The sequence below is a fragment of the Equus przewalskii genome, chromosome 14, assembly GCF_037783145.1.
Source record: "Equus przewalskii isolate Varuska chromosome 14, EquPr2, whole genome shotgun sequence".
Classification (NCBI taxonomy): Eukaryota; Metazoa; Chordata; class Mammalia; order Perissodactyla; family Equidae; genus Equus; species Equus przewalskii.
In genome coordinates this window covers 52,285,218-52,302,101 of record NC_091844.1, presented here as the reverse complement: position 1 = coordinate 52,302,101, position 16,884 = coordinate 52,285,218, and the positions used below count along the sequence as shown (strand labels likewise).

The window sequence follows — 16,884 nt, the reverse complement described above, 5'->3', positions numbered from 1 at the left end:
ATCAGAGTGGCAGCTACATGGGCTGCTTCAATTCTGTGTGAAGTGCGTCTCTAGCATCTGAGCTGAAGACCAGAGAGACTCACTTAGTTCTTTTTTACTGAGCTGCACATGCACTGAACCTAGACTAGATGGGGATACACAAGAAAGGGGCATCCGTGAGCCCCATCCATTGGGCACTTACATCCTGCTAGGCACGCAGGAAGGCATGTACATGGGAAACCATCAGTGTTTGATGCAGTCACACAGTGGATTGGAAGGAACAGCCTGAGCTCATGAGAAAAGCATTAGTAAAGGACAAGACTATGACGAGAGCCTTGGCTGGGTTGGGGAAATGGGATTAGAACAAGAATACTTTTATTCCTATGCTTAAAGGAATATATACTTACTATACTTTTATTCCTACATTTAGAAGGACTATTCCACAGGTCCTTAACTTTGGCTCCAAACAGCTGACTACTGGTGACAATTGGCTCCTGTGAGCAACTGATGTTTTCTTTCTGTTTAAATTGTCTCTTGGTATCATCAAAGACAGATTTGGCCTATGTCACCACCTTGCTCAGAAACGACAGACCAGATTCTAGGTGGGCAACGGGCACACCAGGGCATGAAACGTCTGCAAGATGACCAGGCTACTAAGTTGGGCAGGTGAGTGAGGGACAAGGTTCCTAACACCTCACTGCCCTCCTGGAGTCCAGGTCAACAGCCAGGGACAGAGGACGGTAGCCACATACTATGCCCCAGGAGTGACACTTGATGGAGAAAGCCACCAATGGGTGAAACCAGGAGAAAGCCAGGTACTGTAAGGTGATGCTGAGGTACCAGATATTGATGCTTTGATGATGCAGTGGAAGAAAAGAAAGAACCTCAGCAAAAGCACGCCACTGTACTTTTCGTTGGCCGTGTTCCCCATCTAAACCCTCTTAATTCTGTCGTTTTCAAAGAGCTGACTAAAGACAGGCTGTTATTCCTACTTAACTTGAGATGCTGCTCTTATTCATGGCAGGAGATGGCTCAGGTGGTCAGCGTTGTCAAGATGTAGCCTATTTGGGGGCTGTTCCGTGTGTACTGTCATATCATGTGATAGAAACTGCTTTTTCATAAGATGTTGATGACCCCTACAAAAGGAAAGTGTTCTCTGATGTGCTGAACCAAAACTCCTCCCCTTTCCCCTGGCTTTAACACACAGATGAAAGTGTCGAGGGGCAGGTTGGCAGGAACTTGAAGTTGTTCCCTGGGCTAAATGCAGCTCTAATTTAAGGCAGAATATGTCTATTTGAACTTTATTGGGTGAGTCAATTTGCTATAGCTTTAGATCACTTTAAACTTGGGGCAGCCTGTGTAAGTCAAATAATCACTGTTTTGTTTTGTTTTGTGTTGTGTTGTGTTGTTTTGTGAGGAAGATTGGCCCTGAGGTAACATCTGTTCCCAATCTTACTCTATTTTGTATGTGGGATGCCGCCACAGCATGGCTTGATGAGTGGTGTGTAGGTCTGCATCCAGGATCCAAACCTGTGAACCCTGGGCCACTGAAGCAGAATGTACGAACTTAACCACTATGTCACTGGGCCGGCCCCAAATAATCATAGTTTTAAGCAACTGGAAATACAGATGTACATGAGTGAAGTTTATACCTTCTCAACCAGCAGACTTTCTTGTGGAATTTTTACCATTTAGCCGATTCTGATCAGGTTAAGGCTTGCCCACAAGAAAACAATCATCTCCCCTTTTACCCAAGTGGGGTGGACTGTACCCTTTGTAGCTTACAGAAGATCATTATAAGAAACAGCCATGTGAAAACCCATTCTATATTTTCTGTACTACTGTTGGTGTCGATGGAATTGCCTGTTGCTATAGGAATTTGCTTGAGATAAAGCTGAGTTTGGGGAAAGACCACAACAAGCTCGTTACATTTGAGCAAGGCCTTGAACGATGGGAGATGGAAGGAGGAGAAGGCCTGTTAGAAGAAGGGCTGAGCATGTGTGAAGGTAATTTTTTAAATAACGTTATTCAAGTGATAATTATTATTGTTATTGCAGAGGAAAATTTACATCACTAATCATAATTCTTATTCGGAGGAGACTCTCATTCTCTGTTAATTGACTGGTAAGTCTCCCGTAAGAAGAGAAATCCTTTCTTGTTATTATCCACACCTCCCTTTCAACAATACGTAGTTGACAGATCTGTGACACTAATTAAACAAGGCTCTGCCTGTCGTCCACATATGGTATGTTTGCCTAAGAGCTGGAAGGTCCCACTCGTTATTGACTGTTTTTAGTTATTGTGATAACGACTTTCTTTGTGGGGAAATAAAATTTATTTGGCTAAGTTTCCCAAAGTGGTTGGATCTTTCCTCTGGTTCTACCAAAGAAGTGTGACTAAGATGTGGGAGGATTGCTTGTTCTTTTTCAAAGGTAATGAAACATTTAGGTCAGTGGAAATAGGGAGGAGATGGGATAGCTTCAGACTACCGTCTTCCATTCCATCTTGAACTCTGCTTCTAGAATGGTTTTCCTTAAAATTCACTTTAGTTATGCTATTTTACAACTCAAAAGATTTCTAGGGTTCTTTAAATCCTACTTGTGTTTTCAGAACCACCTTCCCCCTACCCCACCACCCAGTGTGTCTCCTTCCTACCTATATCTAGAGTTTATGCACTGTTTCCTAGGTAGCGAGTTTTTTCACTGGCTCACTCCTACCCTCCTCATCCCCACATGCAGTGTTTGTTTTTGCTTACCTCCATCGTTCGAGGCTGTGCTTCTAACTCGCCAGGCCTTTTCCTCCTCCCACCTCCCATGGTCCAAGACTTTACTCAAGTGAGGTCTTTCCCCTGGTTCAGATTTGTCTCAAACAAATCCCCATAGTAATGGCCAGTTCCATCAATACCAGTTGCATTGTGGAAAATAAAATATAGAAAGGGTTTTCCTACAACTATTTCTTATAATGACCTTCTATTAGTTCTAAGGCCTAGATGATAGGCAACTCTTCTCTAGGGCGGCTAAGAAGTTAATGACCCCGATACATAGGTTTCACAATCTGATTTGATGTAGGAGTGTTTAGCACATAAGAATAGATCATTTTCTGTTGCTTTCCAGGGTTTCCCAGTTCCTGGAAACCAAAGCCATGGCTTATGTCATCTTTATGTCCCCCAAGCACCTACCCCCAAGGCTAGGCACCCAGGAAAGACCTATTGAATTGATAGGTTAAATAATGTAGACATGGAGGGGAAAAGGAGATGTTACAGGGTGTGAAGTGAAGACCCATGATTCCCTTCAATGGTACGTTGGGGAAATCGTTCATCCTGTCACTGGCACATCAAAGGCAGGCCTTTCCAAGTCCAGTCTTTTGTTGGGCACGTATGTGAAATTGATTCAAAAGCGATAGAATCTTTGTACATATAAACAGCCAACAACTGATGGAGAATGTGCGTCCAAACAAACCCAATTGGCAGGACATGCAGTGCCTCGGAGAGGAAGCCTCTGGCTATCCATCACACCTTGAAAGATGAACAGGGAGGGCCTAGTTTTCCCTTCAAAGACAGGAAAGCTTAGCGCTCTGGGAAAATGGAGCCCAATGGGAATTTCAAACACACACGGTGTGGCCCTTCCGGCTTGTAGGTCATTATTAACTATTCTTACCCAAAATGGCCATGATATACAATCTCTTTCCTAATTTTATTATTTTACTTGCTATCACAAGACCATAACTTTTTAGACATTCAGGTGAGATTAAGGGAGTAGGAGGTGGAATAAGGCTTTTAAAATCTTTGATTACCTCAGAAAACATATTTGCTTACTTTACCAGGAAGTTGGTTTTTTGTTTTGTTTTGTTTTCTAATGATGCCAAGAGGGGATTAATGAGTAGCCGCTGGGTTTGCCAGCTTTCTTTTGATTTCAGTTTATGTAATTAAGCAGTTCCCAGGATGACTCGAGGTTCTCACTCTGCATCAAAACATGCTTCTCAATTGTGTTAGGTGTGGAGGTCAGAAACAGTCCAGGTGCACTGAATGGAGGGAAGGGAAGTGGAAAACTCAGCTTGCTTTAAAATGTCCCTAACGATGGAAAACGGGTTGCTTATGTTTTGCGGCCGTGCACGTTGAGCTGCACTGAATAGAAAGCAGGTTAAAACTGAAGCTCAAAACGGGCCAAAGTTAGAATAACTCAAAATGAGGTTAACAATAGAAGTAACCTGGGAAAACCAACTCTGGTTTACTGTGGAATTTCCAGCAACCAGAGCCTCGTTCGCATTGGGTGTTCAAGAACTCATGCCTTTGACAAAGACATACTGGGAACCCACTGTGCGCCAGGCTCAGTTCTTGTTGCTGGTGGACAGTAAGGAATTAAGCCAACAAAAATCCCCTCCTCCTGATGCTCCATGGAGTGAATGTTGGATGAGCAGGTTTTTACTGAGCGCCTCCTGAGGTATGGCGTTCAGAGCTCGTGGTGAGGGGAGTTGCTGGGAAGAATAAGGTGTGTTCCTCAAGAAGCTGACCATCTCACTGGGAAGTGAAGACAGCTGTCCATGGAACAAAGGAACTGTTCAAAGCTGTGCCTGAATACTGGGCGCCGATACACACAGACCCCTGGGTGAAATGGTCAGAGGGGGCACCCATCTCCAGATTCCACAGACAGGAGGCAGGCTCACGGCAGCAGGCCGACTCGTCTTTAACTCCCCAACAGTGAGAATTTGCAGATACAAACGTCAGAGCACCCCTTGGCTCCATTTCTCTCTAATAGCCCCCTATTTCAGTTCTTCTACCTACAGTGATTATTTTTAAAGGGAATTATAGCAGCTTTTCTTTTGGGGTTAGGCTAATTCCCTTACAAACTAACAGGGCAAAATTACCAACAGTTCCTGCCTTCGTGAAGTATACAGACTACTGGGGGAGAAAGACATAAGTCAATTACACAAATAAAACCTCCACTGTGCTGAATGCTACCCTGGAGAGCATAGCACAGAACAGGGAGATTTGACCTTGTCAAAGAAGTCAGGGACAGCTTCCTAGAAGAAAAGATGGCTGCACTGAAATCTGAAGGATGAAGAGGGATTAACCAGGTCAAAGGAGAAGGGAAAACATTATGGGCAAAGGGAGCAGCATAAGCAAAGGCCCTGTGGCAGGAGGGAGTTTGCTGTTGGGGTAGAGGGAACAAGGGACCGCTGGAAGGGAGATGACTCAGAAGAGGTAGATATGGATGGACCATACAGACTGTGAGTCGTAGTAAGGAGTTTTCTATTTATGGCAAGAGTAACAGGAAGTCTTTAAAAGAATTAATCAGTAGAATGAGGGGAGGAAGGAGGATGGATGACAATCAGATTTTCATTTCAGGAGGCTAACTCTGCCTGCCTGTAGTGTGATCAGCATTTAGTGGGGGGACAGGAGTCAATTTAGGGAGCATTAGTACTTACAAGAATCTAGGCAAGAGACGGATAGGGCCAGAATGGCGGCCAAGATGGTGGTGGTGACAGAAAGAAGTAGACAAATGTATTAAGTACAAAGGTATTAAGTACAAAGGTACAATAGATAAAAGGGACGTGTCGATGGATGTAAGGGATGACGGAGGGGGAGGTATTAAGAAAGACTTCAGGTTTCTGACTTGTACAGCTGGCTGAACGATAAAGCCCTGCCCTGAGACAGGCGCCCCAGACGAGGACCAGTTTGCTGGGAGAAGATTGTGGAGTCAGTTTGGGATGTGTTGGGTTTGAGTGCCTTTGAGGTGTTCAGAGGGAGATGTCAGAAACACAGGTGGATAAATGGGTCTGCAGCTTGGAGGAGAGGTCTAGGGTGCAGGGAGAGGTCTGTGAATCATCCGAGTCAAGGTGATGTAGACTCTGGGCATGGATATCACTCAGCGAGTGCAGCATAAAGAAAGGAGAGGGCCTTGAACCCAGCCTTGTGGGATCCCAACGCCTAATGGAGGCAGAAACAAACCTGCCAGAAACACAGGGAGAAAAACAGCCTGAAAGCCAAGGGGAGCAAGTGTTTGTTGGAAGAGGAGGTGATCAGGGAAAAATGCTGCTGAAAGGACAGGAAAAAATGAAGACTCGATAATGATAATAGTAACAGTATAATACCGTTAGTAACAATAGTAATAGGCAATCTTTATGGAACCAGGCATTTTAACTTAGACTTTAATCCTCATGAGAAGTCTGTAAGGCAGGTCCTATTATCATCCTCATTTTTACAGATAAGAAAACTGAGCACCATGAGGGAAAGTCATTTGTCTGAGGTCACACAGCCAGTAAATGATGAAGTTGGGACTGGTGCTCTTCTTCCTCACTCCAAAGCCCCTGTCCTTAAATGCTGTGTGTCCAGTGTTAGAGAAGAAAATGGGAGGGGAGATTTTTCTTCTCTTTAGAGATTTGGATTCTTTCCAGCACAGCCAAGGAAAAATTCCGTTGTTGATAAAACCCAAGTCCAAGTTGGTGGCCATGGAATGGCACTGCAGCAGTTGTTCCGATGGTGTGGTTCAGCTAGATTAGGGCAGTGTGGAACGCATGACACAGCTGTACTTGCTGTGTGAAAGCCTTGCCCCAAGTGCTCTAGGGCAGTGGTTCTCAAAGTGGGGTCCCCGGACCAGCAGCATCAACATCACCTGGGAACTTGTTAGAGATACGGATTCTGAGGCTCCACCCTAGATCTTCTCAATCAGAAACTCTGGGCGGGCGGCCCAAGGATCCACGTTCTGACAAGCCTCTGTGTGATTCTGATGCACAGGTTTGAGAACCCATGTTCTTGGAGGATCCTTGAAAAGCAAAAAAGGAACACTTGAATAACTTACAATCCATGTATCTCACAGATGCAAAACACCTTGGCAGAAACTAGGTGGAAGAGAGTCAGTGGTTCTCAACCCTGGCTGCACATTGGAGTCATGTGGTGGAGCTTTAAAAACTGGTGTGGGCCTGGCCCAGTGGCATAGTGGTTAAGTTCACGTGCTCTGCTTCAGCAGCCTGGGCTTCGCTGGTTTGGATCCTGGGTGCAGACCTATGCACGGCTTATCAAGCCATGCTGTGACAGGCGTCCCTCATATAAAACAGATGAAGATGGGCACAGATGTTAGCTCAGGGCCAATCTTCCTCAAAAACAAACAAACAAACAAAAAACCTACTGATGCCTGCGTACCACCCTCAGAAATTTTCATTTCGTTGGGCTGGGGTTGGCCTGAACATTCAATTTTAGCAATGAGGATTTGAATGGGGATTGGACGATTGAATGAATGGTCAGCAAGGCAGCCTGTGTACTTCTGAGTACAAAGTTGTACTCTGGCGAGAAAATGAGGCAGACCTGGAAGGGGTGGGGCAGGGCAATGGGAGAGAAGCTAGACCTTAGGCCCTCTGTGGATACCAGTGAAGCTGAATCATTCTGGAGATTGTGGTGGGGGAGAAGGTAGTCTGAATACATAACAATCCTTAACGATGGACTTATTTTCAAAGAGACGCCAATAATAAAGTAGATATGCTATCAGGGCTGCTTCATGAATGAAGACGTATCATTGTGATTTTTACTTAGTCCTAATGGAAATAATTTTACTAATTTTGACTGAAAACAATACGTTAACATCCTCCTGGGAGCTTCACTTAGAAGGTGTCTATATGTTAAGAATGTCCTCTTCTCCTCTGCGCTCTCAAACATCACTGTTCCCCCTTTGCTCCATGAACCTTCCTCCCCAGCCGACCTGGTCTGACCTAACCATTCTCACTCTGTTCCTACATCCCCCCTCACCTCTTTCTTCTCTCAGGGCCTAGCCCCATCTAGACTCTGCCATGGCCCCCCACTTCAGAGGGCTCCCCCTTCTCCTAATCCTTCCAGCACCCAGTGTCTTTAAGGCACTCTGCTCCTATTTTGTTTCCGTCATTCTGCCCATTTCCCATCTCTGCCCCTGGATCATAAGCCCCCCAGGGACAGTGATGGCGTCTAATTCTTTGCCTCCTGCCTAACACAGCATCCCACACTCTACTTAGAAAACAGGAGTCAAGAAAATATGCAAAAGTGAATTTCAGTCCATCTTCTTCCCCCATTGTCACGGATTGCTGGTAAGAAGTCCCTGCTTCCAGTGAGATGGGACTGTGGTTTGGCCATTTGAAGGCTGCCTTGAGGAAAACATCCATGGGAAGCACGACAAGGTGGGAAGCCCAGAAGGAGCATCCCCCAGAGTGAAAAGTGGTCCTCACAGGAAGGGGCTCACACAGTCTCATTAGTCCATGTTACTTTGTATTACTTTCCTAGGACTGCCTTAACAAATTACCAAAAACTTGGTGGCCTAAAACAGTAGAGGTCTATTCTCTCACCATTCTGGAGGCCAAAAGTCTGAAACCAGTGTCACTGGGCCGAAATCAAGGTGTCGGCTGGGCTGTGCTTCCTGCAGAGGCTCTAGGGGAAAGTCTTTCCTTGCCTCGTCCAGCCTCTGGTGGCCACCACATTCTTTGGCTTGTGGCTGCATCACTCCAGTCTCTGCCTCTGTGGTCACGTTGCCTTCTCCTCACTTCCCAAATCTCCTTCTGTCTCTCTTGTATAAGGACATTTGCATCTGCATTTAAGGCCCACCAGGAATCCAGAATAATCTCTCCATCTCAAGATCCTTAATTAATCAGATCTGCAAAGTCCTTTTTTGCCATCTAAGGTAACATTCGCTTGTTAAGGGATTAGCACATGGAGATCTTTTGGAGAGGCCGTTATGCCACCCACCATACATCAAAGGTAACTGGAGCCTCCAAGGGGAGCCTTGTTCAAGGCCATACTTCAAGGCTGTGACAGCAGTCATTCATAGGCCCAGGTCTCCTTTCTGTCAATTTTGGGCTTCTTCCACTAGACCAAGCTAATGCCCATAAAAGTAAGACAGAGAGATTTTAAAATAACACCTCATACCCTAATTCGTGTGCTGTGTTCATTCGTCTCCTCTCCGTATTGTACGCCACCAGGATTCACCCACCTTCGCGCCTTCTTTCCCTCGAGTCCTGGTTCTGTTACGTTGGACTCACAGTACACTGGTCTGTGTGGGCAGCTGCAGTGGAGTCAGCTAAATGGCATTGTCTCCTCTCCTTTCAGGACCGCCTCTTTTTCGTCATGGAGTATGTAAATGGCGGAGACCTCATGTTCCAGATTCAACGCTCCCGAAAATTCGATGAGCCTCGTTCCCGGTTCTATGCTGCAGAAGTTACGTCAGCCCTCATGTTCCTCCACCAACATGGAGTCATCTACAGGTAGCTCTTCTCTCTTCCTGTCTCTCCTGAAAGCAAAAAAAATAAAGAATTCTCCAGACACTTGAACTGATTTTGGCTCTCACCCAACTGGTCTCTTAGCAACCTGCTTTAGATTAGTTGTTTGTTCCAACTTGCTTACAGAGGACTTTTAGGGGGGCTGTTTATCACTGTGAATGTTAATATTTGAATAGCCCTAGAAGATCTGACCAGTGTTTGTGCCAGTTTTGATTGAAAGCCCAAGCACGACATTTTAAAGGCTTGGCGCCGAGTGACCTTGGGGTGACCTTCATTTCTCTCTCTCCCCACCCTCTTCCTTCAACATCAGGGCATTCTCTTTGCTTTTTCCTCCTGTGCCATGAACTTCCTCCCCTTCCCAACCCCTTGCCACTTCCTGAGTTTGTTTGGCTTGGTTGTCTCCAGCAGATAGAATCAGAGAAAGAAGAGTTACTTGGGGGGTCTCAGGGTTTATGATCTGGGAGGGGGCGGGGAAGGGATCTAGACAATATCCAACAGGAAGTGACTCTTTGCAGATCATCCAGTCTCTTATTGCTGCCCTGTCCCACTTCCAAGAAAACACAGCGCACACACACACACACACACACACACACACTAATTTTCCAGTAAGGGAGCAAAACTATTTACGCAGGCTCTTCTGTGAGGTCAGGAATTCTGGGAGGAGTAAATATTTATAATTAGCAACAAGAACACCAAAGTTCCTTAAGGTTTTTTCAATGACTGTCAATTTCTCTACTTGATTTTTGCTTCATCCTTTTCTTTTTTTTTTTACTTTTTAATTGGGTAGAAGAATAGCTGGCTTGGTTTAACCCAGAACTTAGTGACTCATTACAACTTTCCTGACCCGCTCCTGGGATCTGTGCCCTGCCTAAATGTTCTTCAAGGCGTTCTGACCAATGCACACCCCAGGCTTCCCTTCTGACTGACATCTCTTAGCTTCCTAAACTATGTGTCTCTCTGCTCATAAATAATCAGTGGCTCCCTATGGCCTGCATAGTAAAGCCCATACTTTTTAGCCTGCTCTTCATGGCTCTCCTTGTGGTGAGTTCATGTGTTTGTTTCCTATTGCTGTGTAACAAACTACCACAAACTTAGCAGCTTGAAACAAGACACGTTTATTATCTCACAGTTTCCGTGGGTCAGGAGTCCAGGCACAGCGTCCCAGGACCCTCTGCTCAAAGTCTCTCTGCTACAATGGAGGGGTCAGCCAGGCTGCATTCTTTTCTGAAGTTTGTGGTCCTCTTGTAAGCTCACATGGTTGTGGGCAGACTTCATCTCCTTGCAGATGCACGTGGCTTGCTTCTTCAAGGCCAGCAGGAGAGAAAGTCTTTCCTGCTTTGAGTCTCTAACTTCAGAGAAGGCCTGGGCCCTCTTTGAAAGGGATCATCAGGATAATCTCTCTTTTGTTTAACTCCAAGTCAAATGATTAGGGACCTTGATTGTACCTGCAAAATCCCTTTGCCTTTGCCCTATAATGTCACATAATCGTGATAGTGGTATTCCATCACATTTTCCACATTCTTTTGCTTACAGGGAAGTCACAGTTTCCACCATACTCAAGGGGAGGGGATTATGGGGTTAAATCACACGGTGACTCATTGGGAGTCACCTTAGGTTGTGTCCACTACGGCCTAATATACCTTTCTCTCCTCACTTCCCACCACACCTTGTTTTGAACCCACCAAGGTTCTTAGCTTTCCTCAAACTCACCTGCCGATTCCCAACTTCGCTGTGTTCATGCTTCCTCCTCTTCACGCCCTCTCTCCAGCCCAGAAGCCCCATGCCATACTGCCTGCCTGCGTGAAGTCTGCCCCCACCAGCCAGAGTGAGTCTCTCCATCCCCCACACTCATTTGCAATTTGGGAATGAATCGCAGTTTGAGGCTTTCATTGCTGCACCTACCGCTGTTCACCTGGTGTTAGGGTGAGGCGGCGATGTGGCTCCTTCACCAAGTTACAAACTTTTTTAAGGGCCATTCCTTCTTCTATTTTTTGTTTAACCCCTCAGTCTTCTTTTCTTATTTTATGTGCTCTTCTTGTCTTGCACATCGTAAATAGTCAACAAATGACCATTGACTTCAATTAGTTTAAAAACCTAATCTCTGCCCCCAAAACAGCTTACAAACTAGTTCAAGCCACAGGAGTTAGAGATGTGAAAAGATCACCCTTCCACAGGGCAGTGCATGGTTAGGTGCCAATGGCAAGGAGAAGAATTGTCGTTCCCTGAGATGTCATCCCCATACCATCCTCGTTAGAGTGGGAATAATCATCCACAGTTGACTAACTGGGATTCAGACACACCTTAAATAATTGGCCAGAGGCCGCACCTGGTAAGTGACAGATTTAGGAAGTGGAACTGACTGATCAGCAGGCCCATGCTGTGCACCCTGAGGATCGTTACCCTGCTTTTCAAGTCCGGGTCTAAACTCTTTAGCTTGTCATTCCAGGTACTCCAAACTTGACTTTCCCTTTCTAGTTGTCTTCTCCTTTCCACTTCCCCAAATGAATGCTTCCCTCTCACCACACCTGTGAACGCTTTTGCTCCATTGGCTTCTATGAGCCATTCTGTCTCTCTCCCTCTCTTTCCCACCTCCCTGACCATTTCTCCCTAATCTCTATAGCACCTGGCCTGGCTCCTTCTCCCTTCCAACCACCTTCCTCTAGATGCTGGTTTTCCCCAGGGCCTTCATCCCTCCTTATTCTTACTCTCAATACTCTCCCTGAGCAACTTCAACATTTGCATGCCTTCAAATGACTCCTGTGTGCCGGGGACTCCCATGTCACTATATCCAACCCCTAGTTATCTTCAGAACCCCAAACAAGATCCCTCTCTCACACTTCTCCTTTAAGGCTTGACCTGCAAGCCCTTCTTTCTTCCCTGGCCAGTTTGCAATCATTTACTGACTTGACTCACTCACTGCCTCTTGGTTTTCTGCCCTCCCATCTATCAACCTTCCCCTCCTTTGCTACCCAATATTCTTTTGTTTTTTTTAAAGATTGACACCTGAGCTAACAGCTGTTGCCAATCTTCTTTGTTTTTTTCTGCTTTTTCTCCCCAAATCCCTCCAGTACATAGTTGTATATTTTAGTTGTGAGTCCCTCTAGTTGCAGCATGCAGGACGCCGCCTCAGCGTGGCTTGATGAGCTATGCCATGTCTGCACCTAGGATCCGAACCGACGAAACCCCAGGCTGCCGCACCGAAGCGCGTGAACTTAACCACTCGACCACGGGGCCGGCCCCCCATTGCTGCCCAATATTCTTTCAAAACAAGGGCTGATTGTCACATGTTCCCCTTCTTAGCATCCTTCAACCCTTATAAGATAAAGTGCAGGCTCCTTTGCTGGCCTTCAGACTCCTGCACGCCCTGGCCCCAGGGCTTCTATACACAGCTCTGTGGTTGGGCCTGGCATAGAAATGAAGGACACGGGCCATGCTTGGGAGGTGGCATCCAGGCCCACTCTGCAGGTGTGGCTGGCTTCAGCTCAAGAAAGGGGTGCTTCTTCTCCCCAGAGGAAATGCCTTTTTTTGTTCCTCACAAGGACACCATGTGTGCTCACAGGGCCCTGCTGGCCCCCAATGATCTTTTGACCTTTGTCACCATTCTCCTAGCCATGCATCCCACCCTCTGGGTCCTCCAGATTATTAGTCTTTCTCCCCTGAATACCATTCTCTTTCCTTTCTCTGAGTCTTTGTCCCCACTGTCCCTGAAACTCCCTTGCTCCTAATCTGTCCTGATCAGTGATTGGTTCCCAGTTCACATCCATGGTGTGACTGCCTCAGAGCCCCTGGAGTAGAAAATACATCGATTCCATCACAGTGGAGGAGGGGACAGATAAGGGCTGCAGGTGAGGAAAGAGTGGCCGTGAGGGATGATTGCTGAGGCTGGTGAGGGGTACATGGGGGTTCACTATTCTGTCTACTTTGGGGTATGTTTTAAATTTGCCATAGTAATGATCATTTTTTTAACAGAATAGCAATTCAGGGTAACATTTCTAGAGCTTTCGATTCAGTGGGTCTGGTATGGGGTTTAGGAATCTATCGCTTTTTAAAGCATTCCTCAGGGGATTTAAGGACTACAGGTCTAGAAAAATGCCATTCTGCCTCCAGGACTGTGTGAAGTGCCCTGCTCAGTGAGGCCTTCCCTGACCGCCCTGTCGTGGCATGATGCCCTCCCTGGGTGACAAAATCTCGCTGTACCAGGTGTCTGGCAGGTTCCTTTTGCCGATCTTGTATTTTTACTCATTTTACCTATTCTGTGATTAAGGCCTCCACATGAGAGCGCTTACCTGGTTGGCCTAGAACAGTACCCTAGTCATAGTAGGCATTCACTAAATATTTGTTGTTCTGCTCTGTAATGCTCCTGAGCCTTCCAGTCCAGTGCGTTGCTGCCTCACGGGTGTGTACTTCTCAAAAGTCTGTGTTGGAGGCATTCCTAGCACACAACACGCAGTTTTTCATCCTTGTCTCTAAAAGGCCCCCCATGCCTGCATCTCTCCCATTTTGTGGATTAATGAGGACCACGTGCTCTCTCTTTCCCCGGTTGCTTTGTTTTAAGCTGCCGTCGGAAGGGCCATCCGGGGCGGTCAGTGGGCAGCTGGCTGGAGGGGCTGTGAGTGTGTGTCCTTGCCCTTTGCCTCTGGCTGTCGTGAAGTCCAGGCAGAGTCTCTATTCTGTGTGAGGCAGGGTTTATTTAGGAGATTGGCAAGACCGAGTTTTGGAGGCGGAACCCCAGTGCCGAAGCTGAGACTGCGTTTTCCAGCCTTCCTGCTGGAACTTATACACAAACTAATTAGCAGCTAATTGGCCAGTGTTCAAGAGCTAAGGGAAGTAGTCGTTTCTCTGGCTGGTGGCTCACACTTGAAGGAGAGCCTACGCTGAGAGCACGGCCCCTTTTCCTCTGGCCCCTCTCTGGGTCAGGTTCCCTGCACTGGGCAGCACGGGGCTCTCTCTCTCTGTTCCTGGCCCAGCATTCCTGGGCCTCCTCTGTGTGCTGAGGTGGAAGAGGCATGAGCTCACCATGTGTCCACTCTTCCTAACTGTGGCTTTTAAAGATCTCTTCCCCTCCCGTATACATCACACACCCTGTGAGAGGTGGAGGTGTTGAAGGGGGGGCCTTCTTTCCAAAGTTGATTCAGAGACCTTTCTCCTTTTGCACATCACGCTTGGTGCTTGTCCGTTTTTCCCTGAGCTGCTCAGTAGCAGCGGCTAACCCTCAGAGAGCACTCTTCTGTCCATGAGGCAAGAGAGAGATTCTGTGACCTGCCTCAGACAGAGAGGGCAGCCGGGGGCCCTGGGAGAGAGCTGAAGGCTTGGCAGACCGGAGTGTATCTTCTTATTCTTTCACAGTCCAGAAGCCAGGAACACCGTGGCAGAGGGTGGTGAAGAACATGGCCTCTGCCATTCTGGCCAAGCGCCTTGACACTTTTTGCCTCAGTGTCCTCATCTATAAGGTGGGAACAATAGATGAAGCTGTCTCATGAGGTTGTAGGGATTTACTGACTTAATAGGTCTAAATAATTTTGAATAGTGGCTGTCACACAGTAAATCCTCAATAAAGGTTAACTAATCGTCTTATATCTTAAACTGACTTTTATTAAGATGTATTGAAAGAACATGGAGAGGTTTTATTCAGCCAGGGCTTCAAAGGGATTCCTGGAATCACATTAGAAGAATGAATTCCTCCCTTCCTTCTTATAAAATTGAATTCCTTTTCTTAAATGATAAAAGTAGTAGTCATAGGAAAAGTAAAAATGTAAGCAGTCAAGAAAGGTATAGGGGCTAGCCCGGTGGCACAGCGGTTAAGTTCACACATTCCTATTCGGCGGCCCGGGGTTCACTGGTTCGGATCCCCAGTGCGGACATGGCACCGCTTGACAAGCCATGTTGTGGTAGGCGTCCCACATATAAAGCAGAGGAAGATGGGCATGGATGTTAGCTCAGGGCCAGCCTTCCTCAGCAAAAAGAGGAGGATTGGCAGCAGATGTTAGCTCAGGGCTAATCTTCCTCAAAAAAAATAAAGAAAGAAAGGTATAAAGTCCATTTTCCCTTCATCAATCTCATAGTGACCTAGGGTAAGACAGGTAACAGTTTCTAGGGAATCCTTCAGGAAATCTTCTTTAGCAAGGTACTGAGCCTCTTTGTGACTGGTTTCCGTTTGTGAAGTTCAGATAGTGCCTGCCTCGTCTCCTTCGTCAGGTAGCTGGCAGTGAGCGCTGGAAGTCAGACGGTAGAGGTAGAGGTGAAGGATGTGAAAGCAACGGGGAAATGACAAGGTGTTTTATTTATGTAAAGTATCACACACAAACAAAAGTTTTTTTAATGTATCACTAGTGATTAACATTTGTCACTTCGGGCACTCAAATTTGGTCTTTATCCAGCAGAGGAGGAAGTTGTCAGTTAGAAAGCTCTCCAGCTCCTTTAATTCCAAGGCTTTCGATCTTCAGTGAGCCATCCTCATCACCCCAAGAGGCAGTCTGCCCTGGGTGCCTGTGTGTGCCTGGTGCCGGAATTGGGGGCAGTGGGGAGACAAGAGGAGAGAGAAGAGTGTCTCTGCTTTGGCCCCATCTAGATCACTCTATGCTCAAGAGGTGCTTAGAAACAGCTCTCCTTGTTGACGACGATGTTTCTAAAAAGTCAAATAAGAATTAAGAGCAGGGTCGAAGATTTAGTCAAAACCTCAGAGCTCCTTATAAACCTGAGTCTTAGATGTCTTGTCCCCTCCAAGGCTGGGGGGAAAAGCCCAAAAGGAGGGATTTAGGAAGATTTCCCCAGAAAGAGCTGGAGACATACTGAGGTCTCTAGCTGTGCTCTCGGAGCCAGGCCTCCCTGAAAAATGCATACGGCATTGTGACATCAACAGCAATCTAGCCTTCCTGCTGGTCAAAAGGGGGAATTGTGTGCCTAGCGTGGGGAATGATATCCTGCCTTCATTCCTGGAATCGTCTTGTGCTGTCAGCACAGTTGGGCGTTTCCTACTTGATGGAGGTCTCTGAAGGTCTTGAGTTAGAGCCTGTGTTAATAACTGGAAGGTCTCATATTTAGAGTCTCATCTTCTGTCACTATATTTTCAATTTAATGCTAATACAAAGCAGGGGAGGAGGAGGAATTGGGAGAATTCCTTCATTTTTCCTTCCTCGTCTTCTAAGACCTGGCCCTTGGAAAATCACTGAAGGCCCTTTGGGATCTTTTTCCCCCACAGAGCATTGTTCTCAGCTGTCATTGTGGAAAATGATGTTTCAGTGTAAAACTCCTAAGGATCTAGGGGCTGAGTGTGCAGTGGGAGGAATCTCGAGTGTGAATGTTGGACCAAGGAGGGCCTTAGACACCATTGAACCCAACTCCATTTTATAGATGCAGAACTTGGGAACCAAAACTGGGCAATAACTCACTCAGGTTTACACAATAAGGTGTTATAAAGTTTAGATTTTTTTAAATCAAAGATATAGATAAAGATTCAAACAATTCTGCAAGGTATTTAAAGGAATAGATAGCTGTTTTCTGTCCTACCTCCCCCCCCAATTTCCCCTTCCACAGAGAGAACCACTTGCAATTCTTTTGGCTGACACTTTTGGTATGGACCTCTGTATTTCTAAATGACATGCTTTTATTATTACTTTTTAAAAAATTTATTTTAGGCATTATCTAGTGACTTTCCACTGTGGAAGTGAGAATTTC

At 46.3% G+C, this 16,884-nt stretch overlaps 1 protein-coding gene and 1 long non-coding RNA gene across 5 annotated transcripts in view; one reads left to right on the top strand and one right to left on the bottom strand.

Annotated features, from left to right (window-relative positions):
• Nucleotides 1-16,884, top strand: part of PRKCE (protein kinase C epsilon) — a 496,893-nt gene that overhangs the window by 400,814 nt on the left and 79,195 nt on the right. For all 4 annotated transcript variants that reach the window (XR_011526551.1, XR_011526552.1, XM_070573983.1 and 1 more), the window contains exon 11: nucleotides 9,041-9,195. Coding sequence is in view for 2 of the 4 variants with exons in the window: in XM_070573983.1 (XP_070430084.1) it covers nucleotides 9,041-9,195 (155 nt within the window). In the remaining 2 variants the exon portion in view is untranslated. The remainder of the gene's footprint in view (nucleotides 1-9,040; nucleotides 9,196-16,884) is intronic.
• Nucleotides 6,075-9,184, bottom strand: LOC139075773 (uncharacterized). The gene is made up of 2 exons (XR_011526554.1): nucleotides 8,861-9,184; nucleotides 6,075-6,740 (listed from the first exon to the last, which is right to left on the bottom strand). It is a non-coding gene; the product is annotated as an uncharacterized lncRNA (long non-coding RNA).